Genomic DNA, 21,286 nt, shown 5'->3' with positions numbered 1-21,286 from the left:
AGCTTGGGTCACTATCTGTGCAGAGTCTGCATGTTCTGTCCGTATCTGCATGTGTTTCCTCCCACAGTCCAAAAGACGTGCTGATTAGGTGCTAAATTCTCCCTCAGTGTATCCGAACAGGTACCAGACTGTGGTGACTAGGGGAATTTCACAGTAACTTTGTTGCAGTGTTAATGTAAGCCTTACCTGTGACTAATAAGAAATAAACTCAAACTTTAAACGTTCTCCCTGAGTCTGCGTGGGTTTCCTCCCACAGTCTGAAAGACGTGCGGGGTAGGTGCATTGGCTATGCTAAATTCTCCTCAGTGTACCCTAACAGGTGCCGGAGTGTGGTGACTGGGGGATTTTCACAGTAACTTCATTGCAGTGTTAAGGTAAGCCTACTTGTGACACTAATAAATAAATTTAAAATGTGAGAATGAAGGAAATTTTGAACAAAAATAATGTTGCTGCAAATGCACAGCAGGTCAGCACATCTAAAGAAAAGGTGTTTGAAACTTTTAAGTTACAAATCTCACTCCCAGCATTGGCTGTTGTTTACTGCCTGCAGAAAGCAGATGAGGCTGGAGTGTGTTGGAAGGGCTGCAGGGGGAGTGGGTGGGACTGTTTGAAGTGGGACACTTTGAGTTGGTGCACTGATGTAGGAGGGAAGCTGGAAGGAAGCAGGACCTTCCTGTCCCGGCCTTCGACATGAGCTTCGAGTGGCCCTGGCAGTATAACTTCCCTCCTTTCTACACGTAAGTCGCGATTAAATCTTTTATCTTGGCGGCAGACGTGGATTTGAAGAATGAAAGCTGTTGCAGTCGCTGAGGCTGTTCCCGGGGTTTCAGACCGAGAGAGTGAGGAAATAAACCCCCCCCCCCCGCGGGCCCGAGAATCTGAAACCAGGAAATAGGCGGAAGGGGAAAGGAGACTGGATTCAGAACCCACCCCCAAAAAAACAACTTCTACCCAAAATAGACACCCCCAATATCCCCCTCCCAAAACAACTCCAGCCCAATATAGACCCCCTTCCAAAAGAATCTCCCAATACACCCCCTCTCACCACCTCCTCAATACCCCCAAAACAACTCCTCCCCATACCCCCTGTATCTGCCCTCCCCCAAATAACTCCCCTCCCAATAACTCCCCAAAGAACCTCCCAATACAGTTCCTCCCCACAACCTCCCATAACTCCCCAAAATAGACTCCATAGCCCCCCAGAAAAACTAACCCCCCAAAGAATCTCCCAAAACAACCTCCTCCCCAAAATAGACACCCACAATAACCCCCTCCTAAAACAACTCCAGCCCAATATAGACCCCCTTCCCAAATAACCCCCCACATAACTTCCCACATAACCTCTCAATACACCCCCTCCTCCTAAATACCCACAAAACAACTCCCCATCCCCCCTCTCCCATCCCCCAAATAACCAGCTCACAATAACTCCCCAAAGAATCTCCCACTATACCCCTCTCCCCAAATAACACCCTCCTCTTCCTAAATACCCCCCAAAACAACTTCTCCCCATACCCCCTCTCCCATCTGCCCTCCCCCAAATAACCCCCTCCCAATAATTCCCCAAAGAACCTCCCAAAACAGTTCCTCCCCACAACCCCCGGAACTTCCCATAACTCCCCAAAATAGACTCCATAGCCCCCACAGAACCTCTCAAAACAACCCCTCCCCAAAATAGACGCCCCCAATAACCCCTCCCAAAACACCTCCAGCCCAAAATAAGACACCCAAAAAACCTCCCAATACACCACCTCTTCCCAAATAATCCCCTCCTCTCCCTAAATACCCTCAAAACATCTCAAATAACTCTCCAAAACAACTCTTCCCCAAATAACCTCTGGAACCTCCCATAATAACTCCCCAAAACCATAGCTCCCCTGAACACGCCCACCCCCAACGTTTTCTGAATTTTTCGCTCCTGCTACATGAACATTGTGTTACAGTGAGCAAGGATGCACAGCAGAGCTTTAAGCCTGTTGTGTAAGTTAACATCTTGCATTATCACTGAAACAGTGTGATTAAAATATCCCATAGTTCTCCAACTTCTCAGTTGATGTATTTAATCAGGCTGGCTTTTTTCTTTCTAAAGCAATCACTTGATCCGATTTAATTGATAGGCATGCAATTTAGCCGATCTATCTGTAAACTTACCCCCGCCAACCCTGCTGTGACTTTCTGATTATTTTTTTTCCTCCCGCACTGCTCACCTCTCTTTGCTGCTGCCCAGTCTGCTTCAGTTTAAATCCTTGGGCCTGCTTCTGTGATGTTCCTTACTCCTGGCCTCTGAGGCTTAATGAAACCATGTATAAACTACAGAAGTTATGTTTTGAATTCCCTTTTCTTCCAATTTTTCTAGCGGTGTAACTTTAATTAATAGTGTTGGAAGAATCACTAGCATAATGCGCTGAGTAGGCTTCGTGTTAAGGGCACCCATCATGTAACAGCAGCTAAAGATATTTAAATAAGTGGTATAAATGAACAACTTGTATTATTACACCATCCACAATGTGATCCACACTGTAGGTTTTAAAACACATCCTGTTGTAGGATGCAGGGTGTTGTAGGTTACCAGTCTCAGTCGCTCACTCACTATTGCATTGATCATTCCAGCTAAATCAGTGTTTCCCAAACTTTTCCAGCCACGGAAACCTTTTGACCTCCCGAGAGTACTGACAGAGCCCCTGAGAATCATTCTTATTACGTTGAAGAGCTAAACTGGAAAAAAAGTGATTGCACAATAGATGCAAACATACAAAAACAAATTTATCAAATCATTTTCTATTATATATAAATTTATTATAAATTAAAAAGTTCTCTTATTCAACAAATATTTAAGTCTGATCTTGTTATTTTTAATGGAGGAGTGATGCTGCTTCTTTTGTAGACATTATTTTAATATTAGGAGTATTGCTGGAGAGCTGGATTCTCATATCAGATTCACACCCAAAAGAAGCACGCACACTCACTCTTTCTCACAAACACACACACACTCCCACCTCGGGCCCACTTTCTTTCATCTCTCTTGTCACTTTCCTCTCTCTCACACACACTCTCACCTCTCTCTATCAAAGATGCTCACCTCACCCTCTCTCACTCACACTCTTCCACCTCTGTCTCACACAAATATACACGCTCAAAACCCCACCTCTCTCTCTCACACTCTCACCTCTCTCTCTCTCTCTCACACACAACACTCCCACTTCTCTCATGCACGCATACAAAAGCACACTCATCTCTCTCACACCTCTCCCTGCTCTCTTACACACGCACTCATACATAAACACTCACCTCTCTCTATCAAACATACTTACCTCACCCTCTCTCTCATACACCCACCTCTCTTTCACACAAACATACACACTAATAACCCCACCTCTCTCTCATCTCTCACACACACACACTCCTGCCCCTCTCGTGCACGCAAATAAACACAGATTCCCCCCCTCTCACACACACACACAGTCACACTCATACTCTCACCTCCCTCGTTTTCTTACACACCCTCACTCCCATCTCTCCCTCGCTCTCTTACACACTCACACTCCCACCTCTCTTTCTCTCACACAGATATGTACACACTCACACCTCTGTGCTGCTCCATGGCCATTTCCCTTCCTGCCCGCTCCCTAAGATCATTTCCCTACCGCCCATCCTCTGAGGCTGCTACCCTTCCCAGCCACTGAGCCGCTGCTTACCCCACTGTGCCGCCCACTCGCCTTCACCGGCAATTTCAATACTGACTGCTGCTATTTCCAGCTCATCTAATAAGAACTTGGCTCCTCAGTGCATTGGCTGCTGATAGGCTGACTAGTGCGCACACCTAATTCAGTAAGAAAACCACCTTCAGTTGGACAAGCTGGAAGGACAGCTTTGGTCAAATTTAAAACAGCCAGCCCTTCTGCGGAGCCTCTCGATGACTCTTACAGACCCCAGTTTGGAAACGCAGAATTAAATTAACCAGAAATTGGGAAGCTGATTAATCAACTCATAAGTTGAAGTTTCACAAGCGTGAAAGTATGTCATACCTTTGTTTTAAAACTCTTTAACGGTCTAATCATAGAAACATAGAAGATAGGAGGAGGCCATTTGGCCCTTCGAGTCTGCCCCACCATTCATTACGATCATGGCTGATCGTCCAACTCAATAGCCTAATTTTGCTTTCTCCCCATAACTTTAGATCCCTTAGTTAACCTTAGTTTGCCCCAAGTGCTATATCTAGCCGCCCCTTGATTACATTCAATGTTTTGGCATCAGCTGCTCTCTGTGGTAATGAATTCCACAGGCTCACCACTCTTTGGGTGAAGAAATGTCTCCTCACCTGCGTTCTAAATGGTCTACTCTGAATCCTCAGAGGTGGGGGAGTCCAGAATTCCTGGTTCTGGACTCCCCCACCATCGGGAATATCCTTCCTACATCTACCCTGTCTAGTTCTGTTAGAGTTTTATATATCTCTAAGAGATCACCCTCATTCATCTGAACTCCAGCGAAAACAATCCTAACCTAGTCAATCTTTCCTCCTACATCAGTCCTTCCATCCCCAGAATCACCTGATAAACCTTCGCTGCACTCCCTCGAGAGCAAGAACATCCTTCCTCAGAAAAGAACACCAAAACTGCACACACTATTCTAGTTGTGACCTCACCAAGGCTCTGTATAAATGCAACAACACATCCCTGCTCCTGTATTCGAAACCTCTCACAATGCAGGCTAATATACCATTTGCCTTCTTTACCGCCTGCTGCACCTGCATGCTTACCTTCAATGACTGGTGCACAAGGACACCCAGGTCCTGCTGCACACTCCCCTCTCCCAATTTACAGCCATTCAGGTAGTAATCTGCCGCCTTGTTTTTGCTTCCAAAGTGAATAACCTCACATTTATCCAAATTTACTGCATCTGCCATTGATTAGCCCACTCACCCAACCTGTCCAGATCATGCTGAAGGATCTCTGCATCTTCGTCACCCTCCCACCCAACCTGGTATCATCTGCAAACTTTGAGATGTTACATTTTGTTCCCTCATCCAAATCATTAATACACATTGTGAATAGCTGGGGTCCCAGCACTGATCCCTGTGGCACCCCAGTAGTTACTGCCTGCCAATTTGAAAAGCACCCATTAATTCCTACTTTTTGTTTCCTCTCTGCCAACCAGTTTTCTATCCATTTCAGTACACTTCCCCCAATCCCATGCACTTTAATCTTGCACGATAATCTCTTTTGCGAGACTTTGTCAAACACTTTCTGAAAGTCATGTTGGTAATAAAAATAATTAACGCTGTTCTTGTTAACACTCTTCCTAGAAATACAGCTTTTGATCACCCTCTGTGTACATAAGAACATAAGAAATAGGAGCAGGAGTAGGCCATCTAGCCCCTCGAGCCTGCCCCGCCATTCAATAAGATCATGTAACGATCGTGTAACGCAGCACTTGTGTCCTAAACTTGTCCTTCACAATCCTGACTTGTTATTCTCCCCAGCATACCTGAATAGCTTTGAGTTTACTAGTCTGCCCACTATCTATTACATACTCAGCGAGAGGCCCTCTGAGTGTTTCTTCATGAGGCCTCATTTAGCACATTGTTCATCATTACACTTCCCACTAAAACTGGGATTCAGTATCATTGTTCTTTGCATTGCCTCTGTGGCTGTAACTGTACTGAAACTGGTGGGTGTGATTACAGTTGTCTGTCAATGTTATTTCTGACTGTGGTTGTACTGCAGGTACTGACTGACTCTGCGGTCCGCTTTTCAAATTGTGTCAAGAAACAATAAACAGGAAGAAGTTGCATTTATCTCGTACCTTCAACATAGAAAAACGTCCCAAAACACTTACAAAAACATGATCAGACTGAAATTGACACCAAGCCAAAGAAACTTGGTCAAAGAGGCAAGTTTTGAGGAGAAAGAGAGACAGAGGTTTCATCATAGAATCCCTACAGTTCAGGAGGAGGCCATTCAGCCCCATCGAGCCTGCACCAGCAACTATCCCATCCAGGCCCTATCCTCGTAACCTCACAGATCCCCCTGACTAAGGGGCAATTTAGCATGGCCAATCATCCTAACTCGCACATCTTTGGAATGCAGGAGGAAACTGGAGCACTCGGAGGAAACCTACACAGACACGGTGGGGGCAGGGGTGCAAACTCCACACAGACAGTCACCCAAGGCCGGAATTGAATCTGAGTCCCTGGTGCTGTGAAGGCAGTGGTGCTAACCACTGTGCAACCCAACAATGATTTAGCAAAGGGATCTTGGAGCTTAGGGCCTAACCTGCTATAGGCACAGCTGCCAATTGTTGAGCCAATGGTATACAGGATACACAAGAATCGAGAGTTGGGACAACAGAGTTTGTGGGTGGTAGTAAGTCTGTTAAAGAAAACAGTTAAAAGAAAGAGCAAAGTCATGGAGGAATTTGAACACATTCATGTGTTAAAGTACATCCATGTATAGTTCTTGGTATACTATACCAAGTTATAGTACACTATTCTCCCATTAGTGTAGTGCATTGTACTATCTCGGCCAATGAAATTTCCAGTAAACTGGATGGGGCATTGAGCTTTTCTCCTTGCCAAAGGCTCGCTTTTCCAAGTGCTCGCTTAATTAAGGTGGTAAACATTTGAGTCCCACAGAGCAACCATGATCTCATTGAATGGCAGAGCCGGCTAGATGGGCCAAATGGCCTACTCTTGCTCCTAATTCATATGTTTGTATGTCTTCGGGACTGAACTCCAGCAAAGCGTACCGTCCTGTAGATATATCTTTCGGAGGAACAGGAGAAAAATTTATAAGCATTGTTTAAAAAGCAGAAACTTGACTGGTCTGTGCTATTTATTTTCCTCGGTCTTCTCAATGACCCACATTGATAGGCAAGAACCCCATATGCATACACGCACACACACACACACGCAATGACACTTTGCAATTCAGAGCTAGAAATTGGGCTATCTGCCTTTTGACCTCAGGAAGGACACATTCTGGGGGTGGCATAGTCCCGCAGTCAGTCTCATGTCAAAGCGTTTATGTTAGGGTGGGAGCGTAAATAATTAAATTTCTCTGCTGTTTGTCTCGCTTTATTGAGAAATGTCATCTTAAAGTTTAAGCAAAAAGAATACTAAAAGAAACAAAAGTCCAAAAGTTAACCATATACGTCAATGGATGTTCATTTTACCCATCATTAAGTCACCAATAGTGACATGGATACTAAATATAGCTCAGTGCAAAAAAAGAAAAAAAATGTTGGAATTCAACGTTTTTCCCCCAGTGTTGGCAAAGATAGTAGGCGCTCCTCAATGGATGCAAATTTATTAAAGCAAGTTCTTTGTAAACAAAAGCCCTGGCTGAGTTCAGGCATTAGGGCAAGAATGGATTTGCAACTGACAAGCCATCCACTGCCAATTCTTTTGTTGTTCTATCTCCAGTTTGATCTTTCCTTGTGTGAACATGCTTGTACAAGACTTGTCAGGACAGGGAGAGGTGTTAAAATTAACGTAAATCTTGATCCATGATCCATGCCAGCAGTACGGCAATTACAGAAGTTCTGCCTTCTGCCCCACTTCTCTCCAGAACCAAACATCCAGACTTTAGTTGAGTTCAGCAACTAGTTGGATGCAGCAACTTTTAAGAAAAACAGCATTAATTCTCCCATAGTGTTACCATTACACATCTATCCAATCTGCCCAAATACTATTAATGTTAATGTTCTAGAAAAAGATCAATAAACCTGTTTGACTTTAACATGGTGTTGTGAAACCTCTTACTGTGCCCACCCCAGTCCAACGCCGACATCTCCACCTCATGTTGCAGGCGGCACGGTGGCACAGTGGTTAGCACTGCTGCCTCACAGCACCAGGGACCCGGGTTCAATTCCTGGCTTGGGTCACTGTCTGTGTGGAGTTTGCACATTCTTCCCGTGTCTGTGTGGGTTTCCTCCGGGTGCTCCGGTTTCCTCCCACACTCCAAAGATGTGTGGGTTAGGTAGGTTGGCCATGCTAAATTGCCCCTTAGTGCCACAGGGACTAGCTAGGGTAAATGCCTGGGGTTATGGGGATAGGGCCTGAGTGGGATTGTGGTCAGTGCAGACTCGATGGGCTGACTGGTCTCCTTCTGCACTGTAGGTTTCTATGATTCTATGTGTGTGAAATGACTGGAGAACAACGAACACATCATATCACAGCTGCAGGACGGGATGTGGGGTTGAGCGGGGGGGGGGTGGTTTTGCGACAACTGATGCACTTGCATATTAACCTTTCATACTGATGCACTAACCGCACACATTTGATTTGATTTATTATTGTCACATGTATTAACATACAGTCATAGCTAGGGTGTAGAGAAAAATCAACTTAATGCAAGGTAGGTCCATTCAAAAGTCTGACAGCAGCAGGGAAGAAGCTGTTCTTGAGTCGGTTGGTACGTGACCTCAGACTTTTGTATCTTTTTCCTGAAGGAAGAAGGTGGAAGAGAGAATGTCTGGGGTGCGTGGGGTCCTTAATTATGTTGGCTGCTTTGCCGAGGCAGCGGGAAGTGTAGACAGAGTCAGTGGATGGGAGGTTGGTTTACGTGATGGATTGGGCTACAGTCACAGCCTTTTGTAGTTCCTTGCGGTCTTGGGCAGAGCAGGAGCCATACCAAGCTGTGATACAACCAGAAAGAATGCTTTCTATGGTGCCTCTGTAAAAGTTGGTGAGAGTCATAGCTGACATGCCAAATTTCCTTAGTCTTCTGAGAAAGTAGAGGCGTTGGTGGGCTTTCTTAACTATGGGGTCGGCATGGGGGGGACCAGGACAGGTTGTTGGTGATCTCTTCACCCAAAAACTTGAAGCTCTCGACCCTTTCTACTTCGTCCCCATTGATGTAGACAGGGGCATGTTCTCCTTTACGCTTCCTGAAGTCAATGACGATCTCCTTCATTTTGTTGACTTTGAGGGAGAGATTATTGTTGCCGCACCAGTTCACCAGATTTCTATCTCATTCTTGTACTCTGTCTCATCATTGTTTGAGATCCGACCCACTATGGTGGTGTCGTCAGCAAACTTGATAATCGAATTGGAGGGGAATTTGGCCTCACAGTCATAGGTGTATAAGGAGTATAGTAGGGGGCTGAGAACACAGCCTTGTGGGGCACGGGGTGTTGAGGATGATCGTGGAGGAGGTGTTGTTGCCTATCCTTACTGATTGTGGTCTGTGAGTTAAGGAGTTCAGGATCCAGTTGCAGAGGGAGGTGCCAAGGCCTAGGCCTCGGAGTTTGGAGATGAGTTTCGTGGGAATAATAGTGTTGAAGGCTGAGCTGTAGTCAATAAATAGGGGTCTGACATCGGTGTCCTTGTTATCTTGGTGTTCCAGAGTTGAGTGCAGGGCCAGGGCCAGGGAAATGGCTTCTGCTGTGGACCTGTTGCGGTGTGCGTGGTTACCTTTCAAAATTGACCAGATACTTTAGAAACTTTTAAGTTGCTTTGGTGACACAACTGTTGAGTGATCAGAGGATACAATTTACAAAACCCTGATGAGTTCCCGGTTTGAGAGTGTAATCGAAGTTAATCTCATAAGCTCTCCATCTGCTGGTTTTGCAATAGTGCATTGATAAATTAATAATGTGTCGCTTTACACCTCTTGAGTCTACAAACCAGTGTTAAAAGTGACAGATATGGAGAATCCTGCGCACATATTTCAACATCACATTTTTATTACTGATCCACTGAAATAAAGGAATGTTTGCAATTTACAACAAGTGCTTCATCCTGAAATGTCCCAAAGTACTTCCTTACTTTTGGGATGTGTTGATTGTCGTGAATTATATGGGCACGAGAAAACGTTTTTATTATTCCTGTGGTTCTTTCTTTTACCCATCTCTAGACTGCAGCCGAATGCCAACACCCAGCATAAGCAGCTGGCAGCATGGTGCTCACTGGTGCTCTCCTACCTGCGTTATCACAAGCTTTACACTATCGATGTACTGGAAGCCCAAGAAAGCCCACTCTTCCACAATAAGAAGATCCAGCGTATCCTTTACCGTGTCAGCCTGGGAGATAGAGGAATGTTAAACTAATTAAATTTCTTTTGTTTTTGTTATTTCACATTTACTCATCCAAGCTTGAATCCTTGAAACCTTCGACCTATTTGTCCATTCCAAATTGTTTTCCAATATAAACGTTCCTTTATACCCTTCTTGTACACAGGTACTCGAGAGTCATTTATCAACATAATGGCCTTTCTTTGCACTCCCTTCAAGGCTTGAGCATTCCCTCTGACGAATGGTGTCCTGAGTTGTGAGCGGAACTAAAGATGGGACAGTTGATATCATCAGGGATGCTACAGCATTATCTCATTATTGATAATATCTACTATGATTAGACAAAACACAGCACTTTGTCCTGTCACATATGTCATATCTGTGTTGTGCAGGTTTAACCTGGCGAACAGAGCTGCTGAAGCAGGAGTTTAATGTTCCAAAACAGTAACACCGCCTCTTCAACAGAACAGATTAAATGCGGTGTCGTAAAAAGTATTGTCTTCTTATTGTATGTTGCGAAATGAAATCACTTGGTGGTAGAAAACAGTTTGCTGCCAAAAGATGGGAGGGTCAGTGCTGTCTAGAACATTGTCAAAAAAGCAAGCTATTCCCCTTAACTTTGCTATGAAGGCAAGTTTCCCATTGAAGCTATCCAAGTTGTATTAGAAGAACTCCGGAAAAAAGGTTTGTGCATAGAGTAAAAACATAGAGTTTTTAAACATTATAAAATTTCTTCAAAGTTCAAACTAAATTATTAATATTAACTATTAGTATGTAATGGAAGAGTAATACAGCAGCTTGTCTTCTACCTTGAGCAAGTTTATTCTACATCCAACTCAGCAGTGATATAAACTCCATCGCAACTGTTCCAGTTGTGTCCGTTTGTACTCTTTTGAAGGTTGAACCAATAACTATTACCTGTCTTTAATAAGGCAATTAGCTTAACAATATAATTGTCACAGATTGCACTTGCTGATGCACTGACATCGATGTTCCCTTTTTAATATTAACAGAGCTATAAATAACAATTGCTCACTCCCATTTTGTATAGCGTCATCCATATGAATACTTGTTATTATGTAAGCTGGCCACTGGGATCCCCGCTGGCTCAGTGAATACACACACCACATAAAGTGGTACTTGGTCGTGCAGACTAAGATTCTCCAAAGCTTATGTTGAGTTCACTGATTTCAGAAAAGGCAGCGTGTTAAAAAGGATTTGTCGACGTGGGCAGTACAATTGATCTCACTGGGGCAGGAAGCAAAAGATCATTCATAGAAACATGGATAGAAAATAGAAGCAGGAATAGACCATTCGGCCCTTCGAGACTGCTGCACCATTCATTATGATCATGACTGATCATCAAATTCAATACACTGATTCTGTCTTCCCCTCCCACATTCTTTGATCCCTTTATCTCCAAGGGCCATAGCTAATTCCGTCTTGAAATCACACAATGTTTTGGCCTCAACTACTTCCTGTGGTAGTGAATTCCACAGATTCACCACTCTCTGGGTGAAGAAATTCTCCTCACCTCATTCCTAAAAGGTTTGCTCCTTATTTTCAAACTACAACCCCTAGTTCTGGACTCCCCCACCATCAGCAACATTCTTTCTGAATCAACCTGTCTAATCCTGTTAGAATTTTACAAATTCCTATGAGATCCCCTCTCGCGCTTCTAAACTCCAGTGAACATAATCCTAACCAACTTAGTCTCTCCTCATATGACAGTCCTGCTACCCCAGGAATCAGCCTGGTAAACGTTCCCTGCCCTCTCTCCATAGCAGGAACATCCTTTCTCAGATAAGGACACCAAAACTGCACACAAGACTCCAGCTGTGGCCTCACAATGCCCGTTACAATTGCAGTAAAACATCTCTATTGCTCCACTCGCTGTGAAGGCTAACATACCATTTGCCTTCTTTGCTGCCTGCCGTACCCACGCACCTGCTTTCAGTGACAGCACAAAGACACCAAGGTCTCGCTAAATATCCACCTCTCTCAATTTAGATCATCTGCCTTCCTATTTTTGCTACTGAAGTGGATAACCTCACATTTATTTATTCACATTGTACTGCATCTTCCATGCAGAGACCCGCTTACTCAGCCTGTCCAAATCATGCTGAATCATCTCTGCATCTTCCTCACAGCTCACCCTCCCACCCAACTTTGTATCAGGTGCAAATTTGGAGATAATACGTTCAGTTCACTCATCCATATCAGTAATATATAATGTGAACAGTTGAGGTCCTAGCACAGATCCCTGCCGAAGTCACTGGCTGCCAATCAGACAAAAACCTATTTATGCCAACTCTTTGCTTCCTATCTGTTAACCAGCTTTCTATCCATCTCAAGACATTACCTGAATCCCATGTGCTTTAACTTTACATTGTAGCCTCTTATGTGAGACCTTGTCGAAAGCTTTCTGAAAGTCTAAATAAACCACATCCACTGGTTCTTCTCGGTCAAATACTAGTTACAGCCTCGAAAAATTCCAATAGATTTGTCAAGCATGATTTCCCTTTTTGTAAATCCCTGTTGACTTTGCCTGCTTATACCACTGCTTTCCAAATGTTGTGCTATGAAATCCTTGATAATTGACACTCGCAACTTCCCTAGTACTGACGTTAGGCTCAACCAAAGATTGGGTTCCTGATGTGGAAATCAAGTGCTTTGATTGTGGTGCTGTGTATGATCAAATAGCCTGACACTGCATGCATAAACAGTATGGTAAATGATTACTTGGATAAGGGACAAGAGCACTTCCTGTACTACGCTTCTAATTTCACTATGAATTGAAGTTAGTATCAAGAGATATGTAGTTCCAAGAATGTGATTTAATGGGAATGTAATCTGTAATTTGTTTTGCTCTTAGGAAACTTAGAGTGGATTGATAAAAATAAAACTCGTTGTCTTATAATGTGGAGGAGACCAGAAGAGTGGGGGAAACTTGTGTATCAGTGGGTAAGAACTTGCCTTGCTATATGTTTTCTTCATATTTCTTGCATCATGTTACACACAGTACAACAAAGACCCTTACGTGCTGGTTAGGTGCATTGGCCATGCTAAATTCTCCCTCAGTGTATCCAAACAGATGCAGGACTGTGGCGACTAGGGGATTTTTACAGTAACTTCATTGCACTGTTAATGTAAGCCTACTTTGGACACTAATAAATAAACTTTTAAATACGGTTTTAACTTAATTCACTACAAATCTTCCTTTATTCTGCATTTGTTTTGTCAGTTATGTAGAGTAACTGATGATATGTAGAGCTTTCCTTTAAAAAAGGCTGCATGAGCAGCCATGTATCAGAACGTGGCATTATGATATTTAATGGTTTTCAGCCTCAACTGCATCAACATAGTATTTCCATTTCACACCCACCCTTGAAGCTTTTTTCAGTGAGAATCACCATCTAATGCCAACTTGTCCAGGTCAGCGTGATCAGGTTTGTCATAGGCCTGCATTCACCGGACATGAGCGATTATTCAAACTAATTTCACTTTGGTTTTCACTTCCAACAATTAGCAGAGCTTTACATCACATTTCCACAGTGGTTCTTCCCAAAGATTAAAAACCACATGCCAATCACTGCCAAGTCTTTTGAAATATATACAAACTGCTTAATTTTTAACATGTACAAAGTTGCTTACCAATTTACATGCTTTATATTCCTATCCTTTTTGTATCTCTTTTGCTTCCAAACTTAGCTTGAAATGGGAATACCTTGCTGGTTCAATTAGGGCAGAGTACGGTGAGATTGATTCTACTCGTGTTCTGTTGTCTGACCTCTGCGTTCTTGCTGGTGACCTATCAAAAAATGATGGTGCAAAAAGCAGAAAATCCTTCCATTTACAGAATACTAGTCACCCCAGTTCGATGAGCAAAAATAGAAAATGATTCTCCAAACCCATCCTAAAGTCAGAAAACTACAGCAAATTTTGTTGTTGTAAAACTACTTTAGGATTGTATTGCCTCAAGAAAATAAATTCTCTTCCAAAGTTATTTTATCCTTGTTGAAAACTATTGAATTTCAATATTTACCTAATATTTTAATCCAGTTAACGGAATTGCAGGGAGCACTAGTCCAAAGGTGGAAATTACTAAACAAAATCTAATCTAGACGTAATTCAGTAAAAACAAGACATGCATATATGTAGCACTTTATTATGACTCAAAGGTCTATATCACTCCACGTACAATTAATTCCTTTGACATGTAGTCATTGTTTTTGGCAAATGTTGCATTTTTTTATTCCTTTATGGGACATGTCAAGGCCAGTATTTGTTGTACCTCCCTAATTGCCCTTGTGAATGTTGCAGTGAGCAGCCGCCTTGTGTTGCTGCAGTGTATCTGGTGTAGATCCTCCTACAGCGCTGTTAGGATTTGGGCCCAATGTTAAAGAAGAAATGGAGCTATCATTCCGAGTCCGAATGGTGTGTGTGACTTGGAGGGGAACTTGGCTTTCCCATGTGTTGGCTGCCCATGTCCTAGGTGTAGAGATTGCAGGATTGGAAGATGTTATCACAGGAATCATGGTGAGTGTATGGTACACACTACTGCAACTGTGCGTCAGTGATTGAGGAAGTGAATGTTTAGATTGGTGAATGGTCAAGCATGTTGTTTTCTCCTCAATCGCGTCAATAAGCTTCCTGGGTGTTTGTTGGAGTCACACCCATCAATGCAAGTGGTGCAAAGCAGAATCCCAGTATTTGAGATAAACAGCCAGTAAGTATGTATAGCTTGAAGGAGCAATGTCGGCTAACTCACCGGAAGATTCCATTATGTTTTAAGAATTGGGGTGTTTAACATCCACCAGAATTGTGCCACGTGAAGCAGCTAAGCATCAGTGATATACAACAGAAATGTTACAGGTGTTTTGTCCAAAGCAAAAGTAGTCTTTGATCAATAGTGTAACCATCAAAATGGTACATGTACAAAAATTGATTTTTAAGGAGTGACTTAATGACTATGCAAATTAATACCAATCCCAACAAAGTGGTGTGAGTTAATTACCTTAAAGATTGGGTTAATTAACCTTGGTTATGGCTAGCCTAAAAGTCCTGTGCTAAGAGCCATTCATTCTCTTTAAAGGTATTTAACCTGTGAATCAGTGTCTGCTATTAATATGTTTTTCAGGTTTCAAAGAATGCCATGATGAACTCTGTTTTTACATTTTATGAACTCTCCAATGGAGATGACACTGAGGGTGAAGGTAAGGAGCATTGATAATCTCCTGTCATTAGTTGAGCATTGGTAGCAATTGGCAAGTTGTCTACCCTCTAATTGTTTGTTCTCGTTTTTCTCTCTGTCTGTATATCTTGACAACGAGCATGTGGAATTCAACCAAATGTTCTTTCACACTTCAGCTGCCATCACTTTTCAGTGAACATTCCATTGATAACTAAGGAGGTTCTTTGTACAGTTGACAAACTGGTCTGCCTACATCTGATGAAAACAAACTTGTAACCACCTAACTTTACAAAAGTAGCCCTTCCCAATGTACTCTTCAGACAATTCAGAAACAATAGACCAAAGTCAGGAGCTCACTGAATACAGCATTTGGTTACAAATGCATGTCCTAAAACATTTAACTCATAAAAACATTTTACTCATAAAATAACATAAAAAGTAAATTGGGTGTTGTTCGTCAATTTATTACGTAATTTAGAACCAAACAAAGGAGGAGACTATTTGGCCTCATAGAAATCATAGAAACCCTACAGTACAGAAAGAGGCCATTCGGCCCATCGAGTCTGCACCGACCACAATCCCACCCAGGCCCTACCCCCATATCCCTACATATTTTACCCGCTAATCCCTCTAATCTACGCATCCCAGGACACTAAGGGGCAATTTTAGCCTGGCCAATCAACCTAACCCGCACATCTTTGTCCTATTACATCTATGGAGTCTTCCTGAAATTGTCTGCTTTCTCATTTCTCTGTTCTTTTACATCCGTTCACTTCCCACACTCAGATAAAAGCAAAGTCCTGCAGATGCTGGAATCTGAAACAAAAATAGGAAATGCTAGAAGATCTCAACAGATCTGACAGCATCTGTGGAGAGAGAATAGAGCCAATGTTTTGAGTCTAGATGACCCTTCGGTCAGAGCTGGCGAAGGGTCATCTAGACTTATAGAATCCTACAGTGCAGGAAGAGGCCATTTAGCCCATTGAGTCTGCACTGACCACTATCCCACCCAAGCCCTATTCCCATAACCCCATACATTTACCCTAGCTAGTCCCCCTGACACTAAGGGGCAACTTAGCATAGCCAATCCACCTAACCCGCACATCTTTGGACTGTGGGAGCAGTAACGGGGTGAACGTGTAAACTCCACACAGACAGTGACCCAAGCTGGGAATCGAACCCGGGTCCCTGGTGCTGTGAGGCAGCAGTGCTAACCACTGTGCCGCCCTCGAAACGTTGGCTCTATTTTCTCCCCACAGATGCTGTCAGACCTGTTGAGAATTTCCAGTATTTTCTGTTTCTGTCTCTTTCCCACACTCATCCAGTCCACTTTATAAATGATGCTGTAGCCTGTTCATCAGTGTGGTAAAGCATTGCATATTCTAATAATCCTCTCAATGAAAAAGAATTTTCAAATTTCTCCCTCCTCCTTTCTAATGATAATCAGGTCTGTGCTCTCGTGTTGCTGTTTCATCAAGCAGTGGAAACAACCTTTCTCTGTTTACACTGGCTCTATGATGGCAACACATCAGCCGCCCATACGGATGGGCCATCCTCAGCATCCTGTTCTGCAGAATCTCTTATTTATGTTTGAAGAATATCATATTGCAAAACAAAACAAGGAATATCTTTTTCAAGTGTAAAAAAAAAAGTCCATCGGTTTTGAGAGTTAGCTGGATCTCACTGGCATGCAAAGAATCTAATGCTGCAACCTGACATCAAAAAATGTAAGTAAATGAGAAAAGATCAGTAACATTTTTATGCTTGATCTTTTGTCAAAAGCGCCATACTGATGAAAGATCAGATGAGGAGTGAGAAGTGTGCCTTTTTTTCCCCAAATGCTGATGGTCTTGCCTTGCCTTGCCTTTCAAGCAACTTCCATCATTATAAGGAGCCGACTGACTTGTATTCAACTCGCCTGGTAAATTTCCGGAGAATTATGTTGTCAACGAGAATGAAAATAGTCATGCTTTCATCACATGCCCTATGTTCTGTCCTTGCTAGAGTTCCATGGTTTGGAGGAGTGGCTTCTGCTACGGGCACTACAGTTTTTACAATCGGAGCGAAAGGCAGAGATCATCACCATTAGTGACAGCAAAGGGGTCAAGTTCTTCTGATGGCATCCTTGCTGGTCTGAGCAACTGCTGGAGACTTACACAGATTGTGTACAGAATGAAAACTTTACAGTTGGTGGCAATGAAGACTAGCCCCCTCCCCATGGAAGGGCGTATTGGATTACAGCCCTGCAGACACAGGACAACACGGTTGTTATGACATTGACTTGATGGTTATGCACAGTCTGGCTGCTTGCAATTGCAATCTCCTCTTTATTCTTCATCTAATCTTAAAACAATTATGCTTCCATGTATTGGGTGGAAAATGCAGCATTGCTGATTGCAATGTACTGATCCCTGTGTGCGCCAACTGAGAAAAACGGTGAAAAGCTGAATATTTACACATCGGCGACCCGGTACAGGTTCAGATTTAAAAAGATCACGTGAAGGTTTTCAAGATGTTGCAAACCCACAGTAATATTTTTCCCCAGTTGCAATTATGCCAGGTCACAACTAAAGTTAAACGATATAAAATGATTTGCAAATGGAGCCCTACAACCCTCTGTGTAACTTCATAAAGCCTGTCTGCCTGATCTTGCTCAGGGACAGAGATCAGTTTGTCCACTTCTAATTCACGATGAGTATTTTAAAATCTGGGTATCTTTTCTATTTAAGCAGCGTGTTTATTTTCTACAGGTGTCTTATAAAGGCATCAGATAGCAGGGAATCCTTTTCCCACACTGAGATTTGTGAGTGCTTGCATTGCTTTGAGAAGTTGCAGGGCTTCTTTGGTGCACGACCATTGTAACTAGCCAATAAAAAGGTAAAAATAATGAATGCAAAATGCAACATTGCTGGCAATGGAACACCAACCTCATGAAAGTGCAAAGCATTCATAATGGCCGTATATTGCAGATTTGACTGTGCTTGAGAGGTCACAGCCTAGGAAAATAACTGGGATGAAAGAAATAGATTCAGTCCCTACTCAAGTTAGAACTAGAATTTTCCACAGTTGGTGGAATACATAAGGCACCAAAACAGAATTATATATAACTATCGACCTTGGAACTCTTTTTGACTTTCCAATATTTCTTTCTGTTGGTGTCTAATGATTTAACCTCCGTTGCATCTCTCCTCCACAAAAAAATCAACCCCGTTTGCAGTACTGAGATTTTGATTTGGCTGTTATTTTTTGTCAATTGAGACATGAAAATATTAATGTTAGATAGGAACTTTGTAAATAACTCAGTTATTTGCTGCAGTGACAGGATTACAGCAGTAGTATTTTATGCTGCGAATTCCTGTCCTCTCCAGACACTTGAACTCACAATGTCATACCTCAGTGCAGTGCTGAGGGAAAGCTACGCTGGTGGAGGTGCCATCTTTCGGATGCAATGTTAAACCGAGACCCAGTCTGCTATCTCTGGTGGATGTAGCAGATCCCACAGCACTATTCCAAAAAGAGCAGCTGAGTTCTCTCCGGTGTCCTGACCAATATTTATGCCTCAACCTATAAAATCGTAAAAGTAATCATCTGGGTAGCTTATCTCATTGCTGTTTGTGGGAGCTTGCTGTGCGCAATTGGCTCCCGTGTTTCCTATATTACTGCAGTGACGACACTTCAAAAGTACTTCATTGGCCGTCAGACGCATTGGGACGTCCTGAGGTCATGAAAGACGCGGTATTATTACATGGGCGCAATCTTACCGGCCATTCACACCCTGCTCCAGCTGCGAACGAAGACGGAGAATTTGGTGCTCAGCCAAATCTCCAATCACTGCAATGGGGCCAGAAAATCCTGCCAGCGTGAACAGCCAGAAAATTCTGCCCCATGTCTTTATTTTCTTTTTTCAAAGGGCTAGCTTTACACATATGGTAACAAGTTTAAAGTGAGGGAGCCACTCTAATCTGGATGTATTGGTTCTAAATTGAAATCTGTGCAAATTGGTCCATGCAGTCACTTGTGTTCCCTTTTTTTTGTTGACATGCTTTGATGGCAGTTCAAATACAGACGCAGATTGGTGAAACGCCATTGGTCAAACAAGATTTTTTAAGTCGTTTCTGTAAGAAATCAGTTTGAATTCTGCAGTTACCTTTGGTATCAGTTGCACAAGATGGTAGCTGATTTGTGCTGTACAGTTCCTGCAGTATCTTTATGAACATCGATACTTCAAACTTTGCTTCTTGTTAAAGTCAGTACTGAGATAATAAAAAAATAAATTTAAAAGTCCTCTCAAAGTGCATATTGTATTTTTTTTAGTTCCAAATTCTTGTATTGAGATTGGCGTAGACAAGAATTTGATTGTCATTAACAGCAGGGATTGAGCAGCAATCATTTAGTTGCCTACCTGGGTCATATCTGAAAAATGATAAAAGCAAAATGCTGAATTCAAATAAAATTTGCCCACTGGTCCCCACAGTGAAATATTTACAAATTAACCGTTTCAGTTTTATTTATTTGTGTCACAAATATGCTTGCATTAACACTGCAATGAAGTTACTGTGAAAATCCTCTAGTCGCCACATTCTGGCGCCTGTTCAGCTACCCTGACGGAGAATTTAGCATGGCCAATGCACCTAACTAGCACGTCTTTCAGACTGTGGGAGGAAACCGGAGCACCCGGAGGAAACCCATGCAGACACGGGGAGAATGTGTAGATTCCACACAGACAGTGACTCAAGCCAGGAATTGAACTGTGAGACAGCAGTGCTAACCGCTGAATCATAGAATCCTACAGTGCAGAAGGAGGCCATTTGGCCCATCGAGTCTGCACTGACCACAATCCCACACAGGTCCTATCCCCATAACCCCACACATTTACCCCAGCTAGTCCCTATGACACAAAGGGGCAATTTAAGATGGCCAATCGACCTAACCCACACATCTTTGAACTTTGCACTTCAGTGACAGTAAAGTCTTTTGGGTCACACATGTGGCCATGAGGGGTGCTATAAAACTGCAAACCCTCCTTTCATAAATTTGCTTCTGAAAATAAAAAATCAAAATTCGAAAGCACGTGAATGATTTTAATAACTAGAAATACTGAATGAACAAATCTTCACCCATGTTCCAACGATATTGCTGTGAGCACCAGATGTAACCTTACTTATTATTAGTACAGGGAAAAGGGGGTTTTATTCTCTATCTGGTTTCCTCACACCTCAATGCAGATGTTGGGTGACCAAATTGGAAAAATGTTCCACTCTGAAGGCCTGGCATTCTTTATTTTGATGACCACAAAATTTCAACTACAACAAGAATCAACCATTAGTGAGGACTTTTTAAACCAGTGTGTGTGCATCGTTGGTGTGCTCCCCTCTGTACAACAGTATTATTTCCAAAATCCTGCTGCCTCACAGCACCAGTGACCCGGGTTCAATTACGTTCTCGGGTCACTGTCTGTTTAGAGTTTGCACATTTTCCCCGTGTCTGCGTGGCTTTCCTCTGGATGCTCCGGTTCCCTCCCACAGTCCAAAGATGTGCGGGTTAGGTTGATTGGCCATGACAAATTGACCCTAGTGTCAGGGGATTAGCAGGGTAAGTATGTGAGGTTATGGGAATAGGGACTGGGTGGGATTGTGGTTGGTGCAGACTCGATGGGCCGAATGGCCTCCTTCTGTAGGGATTCTATGATAAAACACAGTAATGTATTAATTAGCCAATAGTTTTCAAACACGCGTTCATGCCTTCCAAATCCCAGTGCCACAACAAGGGGCTTTGCACAAACGAAAGGTTTGAAGGAATAAAGCCAGAGGTATGCAGTCATGAAGGTAGAACAGATCAGCACCCATTGTATCAAAATCAACAGTCATGCAACACTCAAGTTCAGTCTATTAAAAATTTGAACAGCTGTTTGCAACATGGACTGATAGCCTCAAATTAATGAGATGAAGGGCAAAACACTTGTTTGAAATGTCACCCATGTTTAGAACTTTATCTCTGCTGGAGACTGGATGCTTAACTTCACAACAGCTGCAGTAAAGCACTCAGGCCAATAGGTGATCGAAATCAATCAATGAAACCTCG

The 21,286-nt window shown here is 42.9% G+C and overlaps 1 protein-coding gene across 1 annotated transcript; it reads left to right on the top strand.

Moving 5' to 3' along the window:
* The first annotated feature begins 599 nt into the window (after positions 1-599).
* Positions 600-19,489, top strand: vps25 (vacuolar protein sorting 25 homolog). The gene is made up of 6 exons (XM_078224008.1): positions 600-737; positions 9,855-10,000; positions 10,642-10,695; positions 12,887-12,975; positions 15,152-15,227; positions 17,210-19,489. The coding sequence occupies exons 1-6, from the start codon at positions 691-693 to the stop codon at positions 17,320-17,322; spliced, it is 525 nt and encodes a 174-aa protein (XP_078080134.1). The 5' UTR covers positions 600-690; the 3' UTR covers positions 17,323-19,489.
* The last annotated feature ends 1,797 nt before the right edge of the window (positions 19,490-21,286 follow it).

This window comes from Mustelus asterias, chromosome 11 (genome assembly GCF_964213995.1).
Source record: "Mustelus asterias chromosome 11, sMusAst1.hap1.1, whole genome shotgun sequence".
Classification (NCBI taxonomy): Eukaryota; Metazoa; Chordata; class Chondrichthyes; order Carcharhiniformes; family Triakidae; genus Mustelus; species Mustelus asterias.
Note: the sequence above shows the minus strand (reverse complement) of the source record. Positions and strands in the feature narration are given on the sequence as shown.